Source organism: Helianthus annuus, chromosome 16 (assembly GCF_002127325.2).
Source record: "Helianthus annuus cultivar XRQ/B chromosome 16, HanXRQr2.0-SUNRISE, whole genome shotgun sequence".
NCBI classification, from domain to species: domain Eukaryota; kingdom Viridiplantae; phylum Streptophyta; class Magnoliopsida; order Asterales; family Asteraceae; genus Helianthus; species Helianthus annuus.
Window position 1 is genome coordinate 123078301 of NC_035448.2, and position 23628 is coordinate 123101928.

Consider the following 23628-nt stretch of genomic DNA (forward strand, 5'->3'; position numbering starts at 1 on the left):
CTAATAACCGGAATGGTCTTCTGCTTCAGAATCATACTCTACTCCTTCTTCCATTTCCGCATGATAAGCTTCAAAACACACTTCATCGTATAGTCTTTCGAAATCCAATTCCTCGTTCGAGTCTTCGTCAGCAGTAACCGTCAAATATTCTTGTGGAATAATCTGGTCCAAAGGACGTTGTCGTTCATCGGTGTTAGGTAACGGCACAAGCGCCTGGCACTGACCTGAACCGCTAAATGCTGCTTCACGTGTTGGCTGTTGCACCGGGTTTGGGGGGTTACGAGTTTGGGAATTGTTTGGTTCGGGGTTATCTGAGGGTGGGTTTGGGGGTTAACCGGTTGGGAAATGTTGACGTTGATATGAATGTGTAGATGAATGTTGTGTTCTTGATTCGCCATTAGGTAGAAAAAAGGGGGATGCCAGTTGAGTAGTGGACCAACATGTGTTTAAATAGGTGTGGAGTAAGAATGAGAGTCGTGCTTCAGTATATACGGTATAAGTATTTACAAGGTAAAACAACAGTAAATATAAAATCTTAATAAAAATGGATATAATAAAATAAAAAAATGATTAAGCCTACCGTATCAATTTCCCAGAATGGAGGCTATGTTGCTGTAGAACCATCTGCGTATCTGGTTGCATCAATATCTTGTTCATTTAACATGTCGAAGAAATTTGGCGGTAGAACTGTCCAACCATAATCGTTTGACGACAGCGTCCGTGCATTTTTTTCAATCTCTCGTTGATACATGAGTTTGTTACACCATGCTTTTACGTGCTAAAAAATAACGGTAATTTATTTATTACAAAAATAATGGAATTGATTTTTATTACAAAATTATTTATTATTAAGGTACCGTTTTTTGAATAAAACCCGCTCCAGTAAATCCAAGCAGCCCCCCCCCCCCACCAAGCTTTTCCTAGTGGTGTTATCCCCGTGAATGAAGAATAGCAAGTAGGATTATCGCCATCGGAGTAAAATTCAAGCACATTTGGAGACCACTGGCGATCCCGATCCCGTTGATTGATCCAAACTGTGTTTTGTACTGAAGGAGGAATGCTTGTCTTTGGTAATGTTTTAACACATATGTCTTTGTATAAAGGTGGAACACACTGATGGGTTGGTAAAATTCCATAGCTTAATGGTTTTAATTTCGGTTAATTACACGAATTTACTTTCTAGAATACACTACTTTGATATGGTTTGTGTTTTGCAGGCAATGACGGGTTTAAGGTTGTAGGATTGGTTTGCTGACCCGAATGAGTCGTTCAGAGGAGTTTTGATCAATTACAGGTGCGGAAAACAAGTAATTGACTTAGAAACAACTGATTCTTCACTTTAACTATTGATTGTATTGATTTGATAGCAATTACACTCAGTCTTCACGCCGGCAGCAGTTCGGCGTGGAATACAAGGCAACTCTTACTAATTTCGCTCCAGGTGACCTATATATACGCCACCTGATTTCGCCCCAAACAACACAAGACACCAGGTGCGAAATCAAGACTTGATTTCGGGCAAAATCACACACAAATGTACTAGGAGCGAAATCAGCATAATAAACTCTAAACTCTCCTATCTTCTCGTAAAACGTGCCCTAATCTATACAATGCAACCTAAGACTCGATACAAGACGAAGTCGACAGATGTATGCACTAACAGACTCCCCATCAGATGTTGACGAGTCGCAAGTGTCGAGTCTTCTAGTCTTCAATCTTGATCAGTCTCTGGGCTTTACTCTCTCTAACAGCATCAACAGACTCCCCCTAACACTGTGCTGGCATTTCTTTGTTTTTCAGCAACATCTGCTACAGGATCGTTGTCTGGCTTTCACAGGCCCAAGATTGTTGCCTGGCTTTAACTTTGACCACAGAAACGAAACCTTCTCAAGCTCTATCCACAGAGACTTCAATTATCGCAATCTGGCTTTCTTAACACATAAGCTTCTCAGGATCAATCAGCCTGGCTCTTCAGGAGATTGTACCAAGATCATCACTTGGCTCTCGTTCTGCTCAGGACTCAGGATCGATTAACCTGGCTCAACTCAGCCTGCACAATCTCTGCCTCACAATAAATTCCACAAATTTAAATATTTCAAATATCGAGGCAAACACCAACACATACTCTCCCTCAGACCAAACTATCTTCTTTGATGAACCACTTGTTGATTTAAAAACACATTTTGATGTTCAAGATACACTCCCCCTCACAACAAGGTCATCATGTTTAGCACTTGAGACTTTGAAAATCAGTTTTCCAACATCAGTTGTCGAAAATATTTTTGACTTTTCAAACGTTTATACTAAAACTCACACAAAATCTTTTTGGATTTTCTGAAAGAAAGTAAATGACACCACTTGTAGAAACAAAAGAATGCAGAAATGAAATATTTACAAATAATATTTTTGTGAGTTCGTGTAAGAGGATCATATCAGTTTTTCAGACATGTCACTAACACCGTTAAGCTGTATTTCATTTTAAGTTCTAAACAATTCACTTAGATTGTCAGTATATTTGTCCACTTAAATTTTCACACAAAGTTCAATTGGTCCGAGATACGATGTTAATGTTTTAAACACTTGAACTTATTCGTGTGTCCCACCACTTGAATATACTCCCGTATCCAGATCCTAATATTCAGTCTTACAGGTGAGTATACCACAGATGATATCTGTAAAGGGGTTATTGCGAGGGCCGTGAGAGCTCAGGTCGATACTTCCGTATACGCAAAGAGATGACGGCTTCGACTTTTCGGTGTGTCCCCTTTAGAGGATCTTTTGATTACAACAGCAGTGACTATCAATTTTATTGTTTAATCATCTTGCTGAGGGCGAGCTTATATTTCAAAGCTTTTTGCAGAAAGCATTATCCAGGGACTAGGTCAGTATTTCCATACAGCAGAAGTCCCGGGATAATACCCCAGATATCACTGAGCATAAAGACCTAGTATCTGAGAATAAGGGACCTTTCAAACAAGATTTCATGGGTTACCTATATATCCAAGAAGTTGTTACCCACAGAATAAGCAAGTTTGAATTTTTAGGTTTATATCTCGTCACAATTTACTAAATGTGCAAAAACCTACTGGCACATCCGCAGAATAAGCAATTCTTTAGCATGTTGTGACAGTCCACTGATGTACTATCATTTCCTCTTTTTCACAACAAAACTCGTTTTTGATTTTATCATGTTTTTGTATTTTTCAAATTTTCTAATGTTTTTGGGTTTTCTGAAATTTTCTTTTTTAAATTTTTACTCCCCCTAAAATGCAAACACATTAAAAAAAAAATTAAAAAAAACACAACTAGACTCTTGACCCAATTGTAAAACAAAATTATACAGTAAGTTGACAACCGATATCGAATCACATCAATTCGTCATCCACTTAGGCATAAACAATCAGAACTCCCCCTTTCAACAAACTATTTTCTCATTATGATTTCAAAATACTTAAGCTTGTTTTAATCAAAATGATTTTTTCGGAAAATGAGTTTGTTTTTAACACTTGTAAGTTTACCACTTGTTAAGATCGGGGATATGGTTCATCATCTCGTTCATCATTTTATTAGGTGTAGTAAATCAAGTACAACTTAATGTCCCTGATTTACCGTTTTGCAATTAAGCAACCTCTGTACCACTTGAAGAAAGAACCACTTGTAGGTATAACCAAACAATACTAATTGTAGGAATGTCACGTCTACATGAACCATTTTACCAATCAGGATGCCGATTCCTGCTTCACACTTACCAACCTGGAAGCTCCGGCGTAGTCCTTACCTGTAAAATTCAAATACTATCAAAACCTTTCATACAAACTCAATAAACATGAATGATGCCGATTCCTGATCCACGATTACAAACTTGGGATCTCCGGCATAGTCCTAAGACTTTAAGGAAAACAAACTTCCATCCAAGTCTTCTCCGACTTGATGGTTTTCAATTCTTGCGCAGTAGGGTTGTAAGTTGCCTTTTTAGTTGCATAAAAATCTTTAACCCCCTTTGCTTTCCCATTAAGCATTTTTCCAAAAATTTTCTTAACACTCCCATTGAATGTTTTCTCGAAATCAAACTTAGTTTTCTCAATGTAAAACTGATTCGAGATTTCAACCTTACCAACTTTCTGTTTAACCTCTTCAAATTTCAGTGATGGAAATTCATCATCATTCACCGAAATTTTTCTTTCAATCTGTGGCTCTTCTGGCTTTGTGGAACCAGATTCATCGCCGATTTTCTCATCAACCTTTTTAACAACCCACATTTGGTTGTCTTTCTCTTTCTTTTTGTAAAAATTCTTTTTAGAACATTCACCAACCTCATAAGTTGAGTTTTCAAAAATTTTAAATTTTTCGATTGGTGGCTCAACATCAACAACCTTTTCTTTCAACTTTTTAGAAACTCCCTGTTTTGTTTTGGCATTTTTCGGACAGTTCCATGCAATGTGACCAACTTCATTGCATTTGAAACAGGTTCGAGTCTCTCTTGGATGAAACACTCCAGTTCCATTCCTCTTCTTCTCAGCAAGAAACTCCTGGTTCGACTGTCTCCAGAACGGTTTCCTCTGTTCTTCCTCAGCACTTCCTCCTGAAACAAATTCTGTTTTTGTTTTAGAATTTTTCATATCTTTATGATTTTCTGGTGGAATAAAGCCTAAACCTTTCTTTTTGTAGCTACGATTTTGGTTTGATTTCTTTTGAAAACCAGAACCAGAATTGTAACCCTTTTTCTTGTTTAAACGTTGTTGAACTCTTGGAGTGTATGTTTTAGGTTTTCCAGTAAGATTTAAATCTTTTATTTCAAAAATATTAATTTCCGTCATTTTGAAAACCTTTTTGATCATGTCAAAACGAACACTTCTTATTGGGAACTCTTTGTCAGAGTATAACTTGTTAGAATCATTCAAAGTATATGCTACTTCAAATGTTTCATCATTCAAGTTTGATTTTGATAACAAAAACTCTTTACTATTAGACTTTTTGACCGACGACTTTGGACCATTGACTGACGAACTTGACCATCCAGATTCAGACTTTGACTCAGACTCCTCATCAGTATCTAACACCTGATCAACCACCTTTTTGATTAACTCAGACTCATGATCAGTGTAAGATGAGGTAAACGTGACGTCAATATTTTCTGGTAATACATCAGTTGTATCGGTTTTTAGCTTTATATTGACTGCCTTTTCAAATTGCTCCTCATTCGGTTTTCTAGGAGAATATCCTTTGCAAATTGGAGGCGGACACTTGTTATAGCTAACAGTCGGTTTCTTACCACAATCTTTCTTCCTTGGCTTGTCATCTTGAAAAACTTCCATACCTACAACAGTCGGATAAATTCGATCAATAAGATAATCAGAACTCGAAGAACTCTGCAATAATCTTCTGATTCTCTCATTCTCGATCTTCTCAGTTTCCAACTCTTGCTTCCATTTTGCACTTTCTTCGATGTAAAAGTTGATAGCTTTTTGCTTCGACATCATGACTGCATTTATCATCGTTAGTGCCTGTTCTCTCTCAGAATTTGTCTTTTGAAGACCAGTCACTGTTCTGTTCAAGACATCATAAGATTCTTTCACATCGTTGAGATTGAACAGCAACTGCTCTTTCTTCTTCTCATACTCAGCAATCATATCATCTTTTGCTGCACATTCCTTGCATGCTTCCAAACACTTCGTGCAAGGCTTGATGACCTCAATAATCTTTTCAACTTCGATTGTTTTCACCACTTCAACAACCTTTTCTGCTTCAGTCACCTTCTCAGCTTCAACAATCTCCTCAGCAGCACTTTCAACATTCTCATTCTGAACAACATCTTCAGATTTCATTTGTTGTTGTTCTTTTGCAGCTCGTTTTTCTTTTAGCTTCTCCATGCGATCTGCAAAATAGAAATGAAAACTTTCAGAAGATAAATGAGATTTTGCAATATTAATGTGTTTTTCCTCCTCATCGTCACTACTGCTATCATCAGTTGGTGACTGATCAAACTGTACAGATTTTTCAGAACTAGCATCTGATAAACCAGAATCTGATGGAGTTTGATCAAAAACAACTTCCTTTTCTAAACTAATATCATTTTGTACACTCTCATCTGAAGTCTGTGAGCTTTTATCAGCACTTAATGAACTTTCATCAGAAACAACAGACTCTTCCTCCACACTCTTCACAGTCTCACCAATAGACTTCATCCACGTGGCAAACATATCTGGTTCTCTCACAATCTTTGCGATGAATGCTTTGAACTCTCCTTTTTCATCAACAAACATATCCCAGCTGAAACCTTCAGGTAATCTTCATCCTCTTGATTGACTAAACAAACTTTGCTTTCTGGTGATATGTAGTTGTTCCAATTGAAATCCACCAAACATGCTCTCTTTGAATCCTCGATTTTTCTACCATGAGCCACCTGTGGTTCTTGCTGTTGACCAACTTGCTGATACATGGCTTTCCGGTAGTAATCGTCTTTTCCAAATGGATTCTGAGCTCCACTAGCTTCTCTGTTCTTGCACTCTCGCTTGAAATGGCCTTTCTCCCTGCATCGAAAACAAGTAACTTTAGATTTATCAAAACCTAAAGTAGAAACATGTGCATCGAGAAAGTCATTTCTCCCAGTAATAAGCTTGAACTTTTCAGCTCGTCTGAGAACACTCGCTAGACACCATTTAATATCCATTAATTCCATCTCTTCAGTGTCTATCTGATCGTAATCCTTTTTTGTGAGCATAGGATTCCCGATCCGACCTGCAATGAGACCTTCATAAGAAAGCACCATAGAAACAAGTAAAGCCATGTGGTCTTTAGCAGTTTCCTCAGAAAAACTTTGGCCTTCTAGAAGATTTAAAGCGATGTTGCACTGGATCACATAACCATTTCCTGTCTTTTTGCTCTGAGAATGGAAACTTGTAGTTGACTCTTTCGGATTGACACTTGGAAATGATGAAAATCCACTGCTGCTTTTGTTAGAACCCTGATCAACCTTTTCTGTTGAATCCCCAGCACTAAATGCAGTCTGGATTTTCGGACCTCTCATCTTCTGGAACCGGAACACTACCTTTGTAGTACATCTTTACATCTTGTTGACTAATTGGACTGTTCATCCTAGCGATCTTCTGCTGTTCCAAATCCTGACTTTCAATCTTTTCTATGAACTGTGAAATAGTTAACCCATCATAAACACCCGTATTCTTCAAGATCATCAAGTAGGTTCCCCACTCTTTCTGCGGTAACGCATCAGCTAGCTTGTCTACCCACTCTTCACGATCTTTTGTAATACTCAACATCGACATAGATCGCACCAAGTGGCAGTATCGTTCTATCAGCTTCTTCGTATCCTCTCCCGGTAAGCTACTGAACATATCAAACTCTTTCTTTAGCAGTGCCTTTTTTCTCTTTATCATGTTCTCACTACCCTCAAACTTAACACGAAGAGCATCCCAAATCGATTTAGATGTTTTGTCATGCTGTAGGAGTATGAAGATGTCTTCTTTGATGGCTTGTTGCAACAAACTGATCATCATTTTTTCGGCTTTGTACATGTTCCGTTCTTGATCAGTAAACTCTGATAGATCTTTGATAACCTGCAATTCTATTCGAGGCAACACGTATTTCTTCAGAATACATTCCCACGACCTAAGATGATTTGCCTGAACCCAATTTTCGAATCTGTCTTTCCACCCATAGTATTCTTCGATACTCATCAATTTCGGGGGCTTTTGTGTTGTTCCTGTTTCATGTTCCAAGTTCATCGCTTGAGCAATGACAGTTGGAGCAGATGGTGTAGCAAACGCGTTGTAGAACTCATCACTCATGATTACGTGTTACGTTTTTTCAAACACAGGCACTTTGGAGCGAAATTAACAAATAATCAGCTTTGGAGCGAAATCAGGATGTACACTGGAACGAAATTAACAGAATAGACACCCTGGAGCGAAATCAGAATCTTTGCAGGAGCGAAATCAGACTTATATGAGCGAAATCAAAGAGTGTCCTTTCGAGCGAAATCAACTCGGAGGGCATTTTGGTCCATTTTTAGTCTGTTTTTAAGTCTCAAACTTTCAGGGATTTGTCTATGTCCAATTCTCTATAATCTGTGAAAAATTGATCAGCTTTTGACCAGTAAATCTCGTTCTGATGAAGAAAGAAAGGTGTAGAAGTAAGAAATCTCAATGAATTCCAGCTATTCTCTGCCGAACTCCTCCTCCTGAGCTCTGATACCAATTGTAGGATCGGTTTGCTGACCCGAATGAGTCGTTCAGAGGAGTTTTGATCAATTACAGGTGCGGAAAACAAGTAATTGACTTAGGTGCTGTCTGTTTTTGTAGACATAAACTGTCTGCAAGCTGATTTCATCTGTTTTTATGTCTGCAACTGAAGATGTGGTCTGAAGATCTGCAAGCTGAAAATATAAGACTGTTTGTTTTTATAAGTTGATACTGTCTGCATAAACTGAAAATATGTAAACTGTCAAACTTATTTCACTAGATAGAAGTCATTTAACATACAAATTACATAAAAAATATAATAATAAAACCAAGTTTAAAAACACAAATAGTGAAATAAACTCAAAGTACATTGTTTTGCATTAATTCTTGTGCTATCTGATCTCGAAGTTGACTCATGAATTCACGGTCCGCTGCACTTCCATGGTAAGCTACTTCTTCACCACCATCTTGTGCATGTTCATCTCCATCTTGAAGGCGTACATTTGGGTGATCATATTCATCAAAAAAGTCATCACTTAAGCCCTCTTTCCGTATAAAATTGTGAAGCGCAAAACATGCAATCATAACATTTCGTTGTGTAAGCAACGAGAAGGGGGCCATTTTTTTAATAATGGAAAACGTGCCTTTAATACCCCATAAGAACGTTCAATAACATTTCTAAGTTTTGCATGTGCGTGGTTGAATTTTTCTTTGTCGGTCAATGGACGATTTCGGCGAAAATCTCCAAGCCAATACCTCACATTTCGATATGGTGCCATAAATCCACGAGTGTGTGCATACGCAGCATCACATAGATAATATTTATCTAAAATAGACAATACACACATCATCTTAAAACTATATATGTAATATAAATAATAAAGTTGAGATCGTAAATATATACCCGGAGGAGGAAGTGGAAATGGTGCATTAGCATTTGTTAAAGATTCAGACAATATTCTAGAATCATGTGCTACTCCTTCCCATCTGGCCACGAGAAAAGTAAATACCATGTTGAATGCTGCCAAAAACAAGGGATCTATAGGCTCTAACCCAACTAATTTCAACTTCTCATAGCATTCGTCAGTTGATGGTCCTTCCATGCTTTTCACCATATGCTTGAGTGCTTGTTGCATATCTTTAGCCAAATCATCTAGGGTAATGGTGGTCTTAGAGGTTTTAGCCTTTTTGTTGGGCCTAGTTTCATTATCATTAGATGTTTGAGCCTTGTTATTGGTAGGAACTTCATCACCATTTTGAAAACTTTGTTCATGAGAGTCTCCATCATCATTTTCTAGATTATGAAAGCTACCATCTTGTATTTGAAGTGTTTGGACATGTGGGGATGATGAAACTCCAGATGTTTGAGTAGATGTCCATTGATTGCCACCTGTAGCACTAAGCCCTTCAAACACAGCTATGTGAAGGTCAAGATGAGGCAACGGGCGTGTTTTTAATGACATTGCCCTCGGGTGACCCTGCGCCAAATTAATAGGGACTATAATAAATACTTTTCACTTTAACATGTGACATAATACTGGAAACCTAAACAAATACACACCTTCTTAAAATCTTCCCATTCCTGAGGCATTAAAGTAAACATATTTGTTTCTGGGTTGTATAGATTTCCAGTCTTGTTTCTCAAGTAGCACCATCCTACATATTTTGATTTCATAGTATCAAAAGCATTTCTAATTTGCTTTTGAGTCAAATCCATGTGAAATTGTTCCTTAAGTTTCTTCCCTACTATAACCCAAGACTCCCTGCACAAGCTTTGTCCATTTCTACCTATCCTCCCTATTTCTTCAAGACATGTTTCTAATAAGCATTTAACAGCCTCATCCGTCCATTGTTGTCGACCATCATTAGTTTCCATCTATAATTGAATCACACATAACATACAAGACAATCAAGAATCACAATATGTATATAACATGCTATCAAAAACTGCATAAAAATTGTAGCAATTTGCTGTCAAAAACAGCTCAAAAACTGCACAAAAACAGCAGCAAAACAACTCTAAAAACTGCACAATAACTACAGCAAAACAGCTCTAAAAAACTGCACAATAACTACAGCAAAACAGCCCTAAAATCAGCACAAAAACAGCTCAAAAAACTGCACAAAAACTGCATAAAAAGCACAAAAAAAAGCACAAAAACTACACAATAACATGTACTTTGTGTTCAACATTCAAGAACCTTATGTTCAACAAGTCCAACATTAATGTAATTATCTTCTATGAAGTATAAACACCAATGAAATATAAACATTCAATAACTTTAACACCAATTTTTTGTATGTATCAAGAAGCAAAATTAGGTCTAAGAAATTAGTGCTAACAAACTAGAAGCAAAAAAGAAGCTTCAAGAAGCAAAAATTAGGTCTAAGAAATCAAGAAGCAAAAAAGAAGTACCTGGTCGAAGGAGAAGAAGGAGGTCACCGAAAAACTGGTCGGAGTCGGAGGAGGAGGAGCGGTGTCTGAGATGGGAGATGTGGGAGGGGCTGATGTCTGTGTGCGTATATGATATGAGGGAGGAGTAGGGTTTTTGTGAAGATGATATAAGAATGAGATCTGTGTCTTATTTTTTAAGATGAAAGAAGCTGACTTCAGATCTTTTAAAAAAAAAAACAAACAGTCTTCAAGGGTAACGTCTCCGCGCCTGCAGACATTAGCTCCCTTGAAGATGTTTGAAGAAAAAACAAACACCCCCTTAGAAACAACTGATTCTTCACTTTAACTACTGATTGTATTGATTTGATAGCAATTACACTCAGTCTTCACACCGGCAGCAGTTCGGCGTGGAATACAAGGCAACTCTTACTAATTTCGCTCCAGGTGACCTATATATAGGCCACCTGATTTCGCCCCAAACAACACAAGACACCAGGAGCGAAATCAAGACTTGATTTCGGGCGAAATCACACACAAATGCACTAGGAGCGAAATCAGCATAATAAACTCTAAACTCTCCTATCTTCTCGTAAAACGTGCCCTAATCTATACAATGCAATCTAAGACTCGATACAAGACGAAGTCGACAGATGTATGCACTAACAAAGGTGCATTTTGGAGATTTACTGAAGCTTTGGGCGGATGCTAGAGAGAACATAATTGAAGAAAATGCAAAAAGAGGCAAAACTGAGCTGAACTCTGCGCCAGAAACAGTCCAAATTTCATTTTGGCTTATCCTGAGCTAGAAAATGTGTTTCGGGGCTTATAATATATGCATTTGGGGTAGTTCGACGAGACGAATCAAAATATAAGGTTTTGAAAGGCCAGAAATTGATGCATTATCTGTTGCACACCGGCTGATTGGTAAAAACGGGATTTTTTTAGAGAAAAAGTCAATTTTGGAAAAGGGGGAGTTACACTTGGAATTGAGTTTGAAAACACATCTTGGATCAATTCCCTATCATCCAATTCATCCTCAATCAATCCCTAACACCACATTCTTCATCTCTAACACCCACCTTTCATCTCTAACATTCAAACCCTAACCAATTCTCCACCATCCCTAACCCTCAATTATTCCACCATCACCACCATCTTCAACCTTCCATCATCACCTTCAACCCTAACCTCCACTCCTCAAGGCTCAAGGTCATGGCTCCGTGTTCGTGTTTGTCGGCCGGTGATCGCGTCCACCCAACCATGAGCGGCTAGTCTCTTCGGTTTCACCCCGGTGTAGGTAGTTGTATTTTCTAGGGTTTATGCATTTGTAGTTTGATTCGACTTTGTGACAATTTGTATTGATTTTTTAAACCATTGACAATAGTTTACATTTGTTTCGTATTCGTAAATTGTTGAACGATGATAAAGTTATGACTTTGCGAAATGGTTATGTGTAGTTATGCGTTGTCGTGGTTAGGATTTACTTGTGTTGATTACAAAGTGCATTCTTGTCCGTTCTTCGGGACGTTGATAGTTATTGGTACCTAAGTCACGGTACACTAAATCCGTTAATCGTTATGCAATTGAGTTGAATTAAAACATGTAGGAACCCTAGGACTTACAATTATCGAACCGGGTGTGATCCGTATTCTAATTTCTTGCTTCAACTTTTTAGTTTAGTTAATAAATCATTGTTTTAGATAATATCAATTTGTCGGTTCACTCCGATATCCTTTCAAACTAATTAAACAAATAAAATTAGCAAACTTCATAATGACCTTGTACATTATTTGTAAATAGTCTAACTAATCGAACGGGTCGTGCAATACTGACCACCTGCTCTTCGTGGATTCGATACCCAACTTACCCTAGCTACCTAGGTTTAATTGGGTTTTTGACTGATCGGGACGACACGGTCACGTCACACACATATATATACACATAGAGAGGAGTACAAATGTATTTAATTTTTTTTTAAACCAAAACAATACAATTAGCTTACAACTACGGGTTCATCATCATCATCAAAGACGTCACTTGTACTATCGGGTAACACGGAATCATAAAATAGTAAAGCTAGTTGACGTCTCATTCGTTCCGCTGTTTTCCGAGTATCTTCACCATCGTTCAACAGTTTTTTATTTATCAACCTGTCAAGAAATATGCAAACCCAAACTCCACAGTCTCCCAAAGGTCCGGACTGCTGAGGAGCATCAGTTGCATAAATAACTTCGAAGGGATAGTATAACGGTAATTGTCTGTGGGCATTGTAACCATGAATTCGTAGCCAATGGTCAAACACAAAATTTATATGACACACCACATCCATTCTTTCCTTTTCCAAAGCATTTAAAAGGCTAAAACAGCAACAAATTAACACAGTTAGCAACATGTATTTTGGAGTACTAATCAGTTAAATCGGGCTAATACCTGTCGTATATCGTCAGCGTGTAATTGACAAGGTTGAAACACCTAAAAACCAGTGGAGGCCTTGTATAAACAACGGTACGTAAACCTATATAATTATTACGCAAATTATTAAATTAATTCAATACGAAATACGTTTATCGAGTAATCAAATACGTTCGTTCCACATTACCTCGTCAACAGTATGTATTGGTGGAAAAGGTTGAACCTGCCCAGTGAAGTAACCTTTGAAGGTCTGGTCGACGGCCCGCGATCGAAAATAATTATGAAAATATGGGGGTAGAATACTCCAGCGATCACTTTCATTTCTTGAATGATACAAGTGGATCATCCACCCAAATATATGTTGTTAAACATTCTAAAGTTAGTTTGAAAACAATATACAAAAAATATAAATTTATTTATTTATGGTTTTTATATACAGACGGCATTACTTACATCATCGCTTAACCAGCCGCGACCGTCCTCGCCCAGCAATGACTCCCAAAATTTGGACCGAAAGAATTCCCCATTATTAGGGAAAGATGTTTACTGCCGCTATCTGGATACCACAGCTTGATGAACGCAATTTGACAATCCTCATTCCTTAACTTTTTGGCTTGTTTATCTTTCAATCTTTTGTAAGCCACATACGGGAATAGCAAAGCTGCTGCGGGCTTTACAAGCCTTTCGGATCGTCTCAATTTGATTATTTCAGGATCCTCATTCTACAAATATCGTTTATATGTATTAATTTCACTTTCTAAAATATATTTTTATTAACTTTCTTTTACACAATTAAATCATACTGAATTTTTATATATTTATAGTGGTAATAACAAAATGTGACTAGTAATTAAAATATATAACTAATGGAAAAACTTACAAAATCTACATTCTCCATCGGGCTCATAGAGACGTGGTAGGCATTATCGACATTATCGTAGTTGATAAATGATTCAGCAACAGCCTATAAGAAAGCATGACGGTTAAATTAACGGTTATTAGTAGATATAGTTATTATAAAAAAAATATTCACAAAGCACATTACATTATCACTCTGAGTGTGTGCCTGTTCTTTTGGCGTTCGTACGGTCGCCGGAGTCCTGACAGTTTTTTGTTTTGGGGAACAGCTATATGTTTGCGAGAACTCTGACATGAACATATCGGTCAGTCTCCGGTTGTTCTCGTGCAACTTCTCGTCCAAGAGTGTTTTAAATTGTGAAATCAGCTCATTCTTGTAATTTGATCGAAACGGGGACGGAGGGGGAACAAAATTCTGTTGTGGAATCTCCTGTCGATCCGGTGCCGGATTATAACGTTCGTTCGCGCCATCGTCACCAAACAAAGTGTTCATTACAGACGTTATCTGTTCTTGTGTGCCGACACCGGGGGCAGCCTGCATTTCCGGTTGAATTGGACCCGTGAACCCTGTGGGCATTTGAATGGGTATTTCAGTGGCCATTTGAACCGGATTCTCGCCCGGCATTGCACTGCATACATCAGACGTTCAGCGTCTAAATAATCTGAACTAGACAAATACCACGCGCTTCGCAACTCATTTTCAGTGGGCAATATAACCAAAGACGGCCTAAATTCACGTTTCTGCAAGGTTAAAACAAAAAAAAAACCATTAATAAAAAATTAATATCTCTCTCTTCCAACTACCCAACCCAACCCAACCTTTCACACTCATTAGTATAATCTTTATTAATATATACAGTAAAATTGTTTATTTTTTAAACTTTATTACTTTGGATATAAAAAGCTACTAAAAATAATAAAAATAAAAATTAAAAACAGTAAAATTTTAAATTTAATAAGTTTAACAGCCTAAACAGTTCAAATTTAAATTTTATTGGGTTTCCTGTTAACAGAATATAAACAGCCTAAACAACCCACACATTATACTGAAAAATTAATATAATATACGGAATTATCTATATTTAAAGATAAAGATTTTTACCTTTGCAGCTAGTTGAAGCAATCCGTCCATAGTGACCCTCATAAACTTCTTCCCTTCTTTCCATCCCAAAAATCTTGGAATCGTCTCACCTTGAAACCATTCCCTTGAATGCTTAAATTAAGGAAAAATCTCCAACACCCACATCTACATAAGAGAATTTATTGAAATTTTACATGGTTTTCGAAATAACTATATGGCACCATAAGAGAATTCTCGGGTACCTTGAAGGGCCAGACAAATCCAGCTAAAGAAAAACCTTTAGCGTCTTCTTTTTGCCGAGTGTGCAAATTGTATATGGTACTATAAGTACTTTCCCAAAAATAATTACCCCATGGATATTGTCTGAATTCTTCTAAATTGTCCACAAGGTCTAAAAGCATATTATCAACAACATTGGTTTTTTGCCAACCCAAAAAACCTTGACCGATTAGCATGAGGAGACATATCCTCGTGGCGTCATCTTCGTTAAGCTGCCTAATATTCTCGAATAAAGTCATTATTCTCTCAAAACTAACAGTTGATCCAGGTTCAAAATATCTGTTCTTAAATGAGTTCGGATGGTCTATAGGTGACCAAGAAGTGTGCCCAAAATGTAGCCCCGTTATTAAACAAAATTGTTTAGGGGTGAATGTAAATAGCTCCCCTCGTAACCTATATGAAATACCAAGACGGGGAAAAGGAGTCGATATTTGTAGTTGTGCAACGCCATATAAAAGAAGGCTATCACATATGGTGCATCTATTGTCTAAATATGGACCGAAACACGTCTGCCTAATAGTTATTTCAATCGCCAGAGTCATCACGTCACGCAAAGATTGTAAAACCAACCACTTTTCTCGTACTTTAATGGTTATTTGCTATATAAGAAGAAAAAATAATAAAAATAGTATACGAATTCAAATAAAAATTTTATCTTTTATTCAATAATCCGTAAACATTTTACCGGGCATGAAGGGGTGTCACAGCCCCAGCCCCGGTTTGACCCGGTCAGGAGCCGCGGGACAGGAACCCGTGGTATTTAATTGATGCGACAGCGGAAGATTTTAAACAGGATCTTTTAAAACTTGAAATGCCCGATTATTTTATTTCATAATTTGGGATAAACCCCGTAATTTACAATAGAGGAATTTTACTAGGAAATTCCCTGATTTGTTAAAACATGTTTATTTATTTTAACTGAGCCACCTCTTCAAGCTTGTTAGTGCTCCGTAGCACGTTTTCCTTGATTTACAGCAGGTCGCCTGAAACATGTTTTAAAAATATTTTGTCAGCGGGGAAATACTAGTGAATCATTATTTTTGATAAAATGACACATAGTTATAAATTACAGCATAAGAGCGATTACAATGGCTTTTATCTTATTTTTATCTGGCGCCGTATCACCTGGTGACGTGGTCATACCACTATTGGGTCTTTCCCCAAGTAGTGACGGTTATCACTGTTAGGATTTATTAGCCTAACCGTGAGAAATTAGTAATGTGCACAATACCCCAATTAGCCAGTGATTCAAGATAACCATGACTTAATCCCTGTAATTATAACTTTTGAAAATGATTGGAGTATTGTAAAATACTGTTGATAAAAAGAGAATAACTCACATTGCAGATTTATACGAGCAGAGTTTAGCCTACTGATTAGCCTTGTACCCTAATTTAAATAACAATGCACACGAACTAGGTCAATAACTAATACAGCATTTACGATAACTTACGAGATTAAACCCTCACAACGAATGACAAAGTGCAATACTTAAACATCCATCGAATTCACGACGAATGACAAAGTATAACCCTAATTTTGAGCAGCACTTAAACATTCATCGGATAGTTTTAATCGATCGGACATTGAATCGTAATAGCGATCGAGTTAATACCCGGTATCGTAGCAGCACCTCGCTATGTGAAATTATGATTTCTAGCAGTGAGAATTCGTTTTGATTGAAAGTTTTCGACAACAGAATGAAGCCCCATGCATAGGCTATTTATAGCCTGAATTTGGGTTTTACGCGGCCCGCGTAAACCCATGGTTAATTCTTACACGGCCCGTGTGGCCGCCTAGTCTACGTATAGGTTGCATGGGTCACGAGTAGGGTCACCAGGTGGTCAACACGTGGTCCCGGATGCTTATCCGGTCAAGCTTTAAGTTGACGCGGCCCGCGTAAGGCTAAGCTAACCCTTACGCGGCCCGCCTGAAACTCAAAAACTTTGTTTTCTTGGTTTTTCATGCACAGTAGAGTTTCAGGGGTCTGGGTTTTTACTTACGGGTCGTTTAGGGATATTTTTGTAGTCCTTACAAGGGGGGGTCCATGAAAGCTTCTTCCATCTCTTGGTCGTTTGGCATGTTCCCGAAATCATTTGGCATGTTCACGTGTCGGTTGAAGTCCATAGTGGGGGGCCACAACTAATGTCGAAGAAGTGTGATTAGTGGTCCCAGACGGGTCAACGATCTTTCGGATCTTCAACGTTGGGTCTTCAAGTGATTTGCATTGCTCCAAAGTGGAGAAAAGTTTCAAAGTGTTTTGGTGTTTGTCACATGGGAGGAAACGGCTGCTCGTTCTTGTTGACCCGACTTGAATGTCGTCTGACGGGGAACAGTACTTTATTGGAACACGCGCAGTCAAACGGCTTGGCCATATGTTGGAAACGGCATAAAAAGCGATTGCAAACGGCTTGGACAGTTATCTGAAACGGCTCGAATAAGGACTGACGTGACAGTGGAACAATTGAACTGAAACGGCTCGGGCATGCAGCGGAAATGACTCGGGCATGCAGCGGAAACGGCATGAACATGTTGACCCGGCTCGAATGTCGGTTGAAACGGCACAAGCATGAAACGGTAAAGGCTTGACTTTTTACTTTATTGGAGCACGTGCACTGAAACGGCTCGGACAATTACATGAAACGGCTCGGGCAGTTGCTTTTTACTTTATTGGAGCACGTGCGTTGAAACGGCACATGCATGGTGTGGTAAAGGCTTGACTTTTTACTTTATTGGAGCACGTGCCTTGAAACGGCTCGGGCAGTTACTTGAAACGGCCCGGGCAGTAGCTTTATTGAAAGGAGTGTGTTGAAACCGCTTAAAAATTATTTTTTTTCAAATTTTTTTTCATGTTAAATAAGATCGCAAAATATTCTTACAACTCCATTGAGAAGCCTTGAAACTCCCTTGAAACAAATAATGGCTGACAAAAACAACAGTGACGTATACTGCTCTCAACCAGTTAGTAAATCATCAACGTGGATTCTTAAGAAATGGAGAGCACCCAGACAATCGGGTGAAACTTCATCGTCTGAAACGGCTGTGCCGCAGGTGCCGGAAGAAAACAACTTTGTAACTAATCATCAAAGCTTACACCCGAACAGAGGCGGAAGATGGGCAATTCCAGACGACGAATCTGAGAATTGGTCAAAAGATGTTGCAACATTTTACAGTAATGGAGACGCCCCATTCTGTTATTCAGCTGTTTTCAGTCGTTATGTGGAGTTGGACAAAAAATTTTGGGGCACTCTGTTAGGCTATCGTTGTAATGGCTACCTAACAGCAACGGTAATTTCATTAGAACTTTTTTTATTAACAAAATGTGTATTTTTACTGTTTATTACATGTAACTTGTATTAATATAATATTCGTTAAACAGCATATTGAGGGATGGACTGGACGACTAATGACTTGAAGAAGAAGAAAGTTACAAAGGGATCCCACGTTAAATTTGCGGTGGACAATTCTTCCACCTCAATTCTATGACATGTTACTACAATCCGTTCCTAAGAGCGTGGTTGGTTATGGAAATGGTAAAGAAAACCCATTTCCTTCCTTTTTTGACGTGGATTTTGTGTTTTTCCCACTGCCGATTGACAATAACGAATGGATGTTGGTACGATTAGAGTTGGCATCCCAGGAATTAGTTTTGTACCCGTTTGAAATCTTTTGTGGACGAGGAGACAAATTTAGGGCAGTTATTATTCCACGGTTGACGAAGCTTAAGGTGTATTTAACTGGTTTGCTGGTGCATTTGCATTATTGGAAAAAGACAGGCAAACCAGAATGCTGCATAACTCATGAGCTAAACGATAACTACGTGATTTCTAACAGATCAATCGTAGGCAATGAAGTTGTCTATCTGTGTATGCTTATGGATCATCTCGTTACGGACAAACCCATTAACATTACTGGAGACGTAAAACAAATATGTTTGTCATATAGACGATTCATGGCTGATAAACTGTATTTTTGGCGGTGTTTGCCATGCCCAAATGTTGTTAAATAAAATAACTCTTCTTTTTAATATGTTTTAATATTTCATATTATATCCTCCCATTTAACCCCATTCTCATTTCAAAGCTATAAATACATACATTACTCCTCCCATTTAACCCCATTCTCATCTCAAAGTTCCCACTAACAAAAAAATGGATTCTTGGACCGACGAGGAAGATATTGCTGCTGTCGTTTCGTACGCTGCCGCTCGTGATCTGGGCACTTATTCAGCTTCCGATACTGCTTTCTGGGGGCAGGTTTTCAACTACTTTTGCATTCACCTACAAGAGACGTCCCGAAGTGTTGATGCCTTGACGACACGTCTTGCTTTTCTACGCTTTAAATGTAACCGTTTTTTAGGAAGGTGCAAAAATGTTAAAAAAACTAATCCGAACATGGAAGAAAAATAGGTCGTTGAAGAGGCCCTGCTCGACTACGCAATACTTTACGACGAGTACTTTGAACACCTTTCAGTGTTTGAAACTTTAAAAATTTATCTATAATTCACGAAATGAATTTGTAATATTTAGGTTGTATCGTGCAACTTAAATGTATGACTTTTAACCGTTTGTCTATGTGAACCGTGATTTTAGTTTTTTAACTTTTTTGCACATTATTTTTTATAAACATATTTTGGCCAAAACAGCCCAAACACAACAAAAATTTCTAGTGTTTGGGCCCAAAGAGCCCACAACTTTTTATAAAACATATTCGGGCCCAAACAGCCACAACGTTTTAAATGAACGGCCCGTTATATTTTTTAAATTATATTTCTAGTGATATTTGGGCCCAAATAGCCCAGAACTTTTTATAAAACATATTCGGGCATAAACAGCCCACAGGCTATATATGGACGGCCCAAAGAGTTTAATTCTCTAATGTTTGGGCCGTTAAAAAAACTGAACTTTGAGCCCAAACAGCCCACAACGTTTTAAATGAACGGCCTATTTTATTTTGTAATACGTGGGCCTGTTATATAAAACATAATTGGGCCTACACAGCCCACAGGCAACATATGGACGGCCCAAACAGATTAATTTTCTAATGTTTCGGCCCAAACTGGCAACAACGTTTTATTTTATAATATTTGGTCCAACACTGTTTTATTTTATTTTATGTTTAACTTATTATAAAGATTAATTATTATAAAACATATTTAAATAAAAGAAAATAAAAATAAACACCAAACAGCCCACTGCGTTTTAAATTAACGGCCCAAAAAGCCCACTACGTTATAAAGATTAATTATTATAAAACATATCTAAAACTTGGGCCTATTTTATAAAACATATTCGGCCCAAACAGGCCACTGCGTTTTAAATGAACAGCCCGTTATATTTTTTAAATTATATTTCTAGTGATATTTGGGCCACTTTTATAAAACATATTTTCTAAAACTTGGGCATGTTTTATAAAATGAACGGCCCGTTTTTTCCTAATACTTGGGCCACTTTTATTTTGTAATATGTGGGCCTGTTTTATATGGACGACCCAAACAGATTAATTTTCTAATGTTGGGGCCCAAACAGGCAACAACGTTTTAAATGAACGGCCCAAACAGCCCACTACGTTTTAAATTAACGGCCCTTTTAATTTTCTAATACTTGGGCCCAAGCCGTTTGTTAACGGACTCAAATATTATAAAACATAAATTTAAGCCCAAACCGTTTGTAGACTTTATTTTATAAGATATTTTTTAAGTTATTTTTTAAAGGAGACAAAAAAACTTTTTATATTAATATAACAAACATAAACATTAAACATTAAACATAAGATAAAAAAAAGTAAACAAAACATAATAAAAAAATAAATCTAAAATCAAATCCTAATAGCCTCCCACTCCGAGACATGCTTGAATTCATGTCCCTCGTCATGACGGTAGTTGATCAGGGCCACCTCCTTCTGATCTTCCTCAACAAGGTCCGACATTTCTCTCTCCACCTTCTTTAAATAGCGGTCAAACCTCTCACATTCCAACCGCTGCACACGAAACCTGGACGATAAGGCGTCGACGGTCCGGTTATGGTCCGGACCACGTAGCTGCCCAAAAATCCGAAGAACCTGAACCCAGAGCCCCCCTGTCCGCGTCGTGGAGGATCGGTCATGGCCTCCTCCCATGCTTCGCACAAAGCGATGTCTTCAATGTCTGTCCAGGAAGTGGCCATTTTCAGGTGAGTCGTTGACGGAGTCGGAGAAGATTTCTATTGAAAACGGCGAAGATTTTTTGATTTCAGACGGCGTGGTGAAATTGAACGTGGTGAGGGTGTTTATATAGTGGGTAAACGTGGGGACTTGGAACGGCAACGGTTAGCTTTTAATAAAGGCGGTTGACATTTTTTTTTTTGGGGTAAAAAAGGCGATTGAGTTTCTTTATTTATTTATTTTTTTTTTCTGTTAACTTGTTAAGTTTATTTTTCTAGTGAACGACCCAAATACATAAACAGCCCAAAACAGAATTAAAATTATTTAAAATGAACGGTCCAAACACATAAACAGCCCAAACAGCCAAAACATATTTAAAATTATTTAAAATGAACGGCCCAAACACATAAACAACCCAAACAAATTTAAAATGAACGGCCCAAACACATAAACAGCCCAAACAAGATTTAAAATTATTTGCATGGTAATTTACTGCACTATTATATATCGAATGAAAAACAAGTAACTTTTATTATTATTTAATACAAATTACATAAAAGATATAACATGTAAAAATACAAACATAACTTCGCCAACCCGCTGAAACGGCTAGTAGAGAAAAAAGCTCAGTCTCCAAGCAAGCAGTCTTCAGATAACAACATAACTTCGCCAAACCGCTGCTTAGGACTCGGTTGATAACCGAGAGCAAATTGAAAGTTAGGAGTGATTCAAATCTCTTCTTCTGGAATTCGAGTCAAAACACTTGTAGCAATGATAAAGATGCGTCTTGAACTCGAAAGTTCCATCCACACTCACTGGGTAAGTAGAGGTGGCATTTCTGAAGAGAAGGACACTCCAATATGAGAAACGATATCAAAAGCTAATTTGTGACACTCTAGGTTTTCCCAAGTAACCCTCTTGTATTAGCAATGTGTATGTACGAATTATTAAATGGAAATTTGTGAATTATATTGGTGTGCATGTAATCCTTGTATTAAACTATGTGCATGTAATACATATATACATATATATATATATATATATATATATATATATATATATATATATATACGATTATAACAGTGAACCGAGACCAACGAACCCGACTCGAGACCACTTGGTCTCGAGTAAACAGTAACGGTTGGGCCGGATCGGGCCACACCCCCCCCCCCCTTTGAGCCCACTCGGAACCATTGTAGGGTGCACCACCCAAACCGAGTATAAAACCCATGCCCAAGCCAACCATCCCTCATTTTCCACCATTCTTCCACACTCACTCCCACACACACACTCCTTCACTCTCTCTCACTAAAACCCTAACAATCAAGCTCACCTCCTTCTCCCTCTCTCGGGTTCAATCGGCAACAACAAGGAACCTCGGTCAAGCTCATCATCATCACTCGGACACTTCATTTTCTCACCTTCTTCCTTGACTCGGTACCTCTTCATCAACCGGTTAGTGTTAAATGTGTGTTAAGAGTTATGTGTGTTTAATGAATAAGAAACATGACTAGTTTAGAGGTCTTTTGCATGATTTTTGTATGATTAGTAAGTTTGATAATGTGTGTGAACTATTACATGATAATGTTTTGCTAAGATGTTCAAAGGGCAAAAGAATGATAGTTTAAGAATGTTTATGACCATCCGGATTATGTTAAAATAAATGTTTCTTTTGTTTCTTGCAAGGTGATCTTGATATCTAGGTTATTTTGTTCATAGAATGCATGGTTATGTAGGATGAACATGTTTGATAATATAGAAACCCTAAAATGATGAACATATGATGAATATGTGTTGAATGTGGTTGAATGTTGTTATAAAAATTTGAAATCTGGTTGTTTGATTCATTTGATTAGGGTTTTAGACAACAAAACATGTTTGTGAACCCTCATTGGTTAGTACACAAAAATCATGGAAACAAATTCTGTTGGATAGTACAATTCGGGCAGATGTATCAGAATTCAGCAGGCAAACGAGTCGAGACCTCTGGTTTCGACTCGAGACCACGGAGCTACAACTCGAGACCGCAACGGTTGCGACTCGAGACCTAGACCAAGCAACTTCAAACGGACTTCAGGGACTCGAGACCATCAAGGTCTCGACTCGAGACCACACCGTGACAACTCGAGACGGGACTCGAGATCTCCGGGGTTGCGAGTCATGCCTGCACCACTCGAGACCAACCATTACAAGTCGAGACCTCCTGGTTGCGACTCGAGACCGCATGTTCTCGAGTCGAGACCACTTTGTCTCGACTGGGCTGC

At 38.0% G+C, this 23628-nt stretch overlaps 1 protein-coding gene across 1 annotated transcript; it reads right to left on the minus strand.

Moving 5' to 3' along the window:
• Nucleotides 1–9915, minus strand: LOC110942827. The gene is made up of 5 exons (XM_022184590.2): nt 9760–9915; nt 9103–9676; nt 8852–9024; nt 8568–8741; nt 1–162 (listed from the first exon to the last, which is right to left on the minus strand). Exons 1-5 carry the CDS (start codon nt 9913–9915, stop codon nt 1–3), a joined length of 1239 nt encoding a protein of 412 aa, XP_022040282.1.
• Between the last annotated feature and the right edge of the window lie 13713 nt (nt 9916–23628).

Bases quoted from the DNA above. Each gene is read 5' to 3' on its own strand.
- LOC110942827 (XM_022184590.2), bottom strand. From the start codon at position 9,915: ATGGATTTGACTCAAAAGCAAATTAGAAATGCTTTTGATACTATGAAA. The intron at 9,677-9,759 runs GTGTGTATTTGT...AATTTGGCGCAG, and splicing joins AATGGGAAGATTTTAAGAAG to GGTCACCCGAGGGCAATGTC. The intron at 163-8,567 runs GTACTTTGAGTT...CCTTTGGACCAG, and splicing joins AAGAATTAATGCAAAACAAT to ATTATTCCACAAGAATATTT.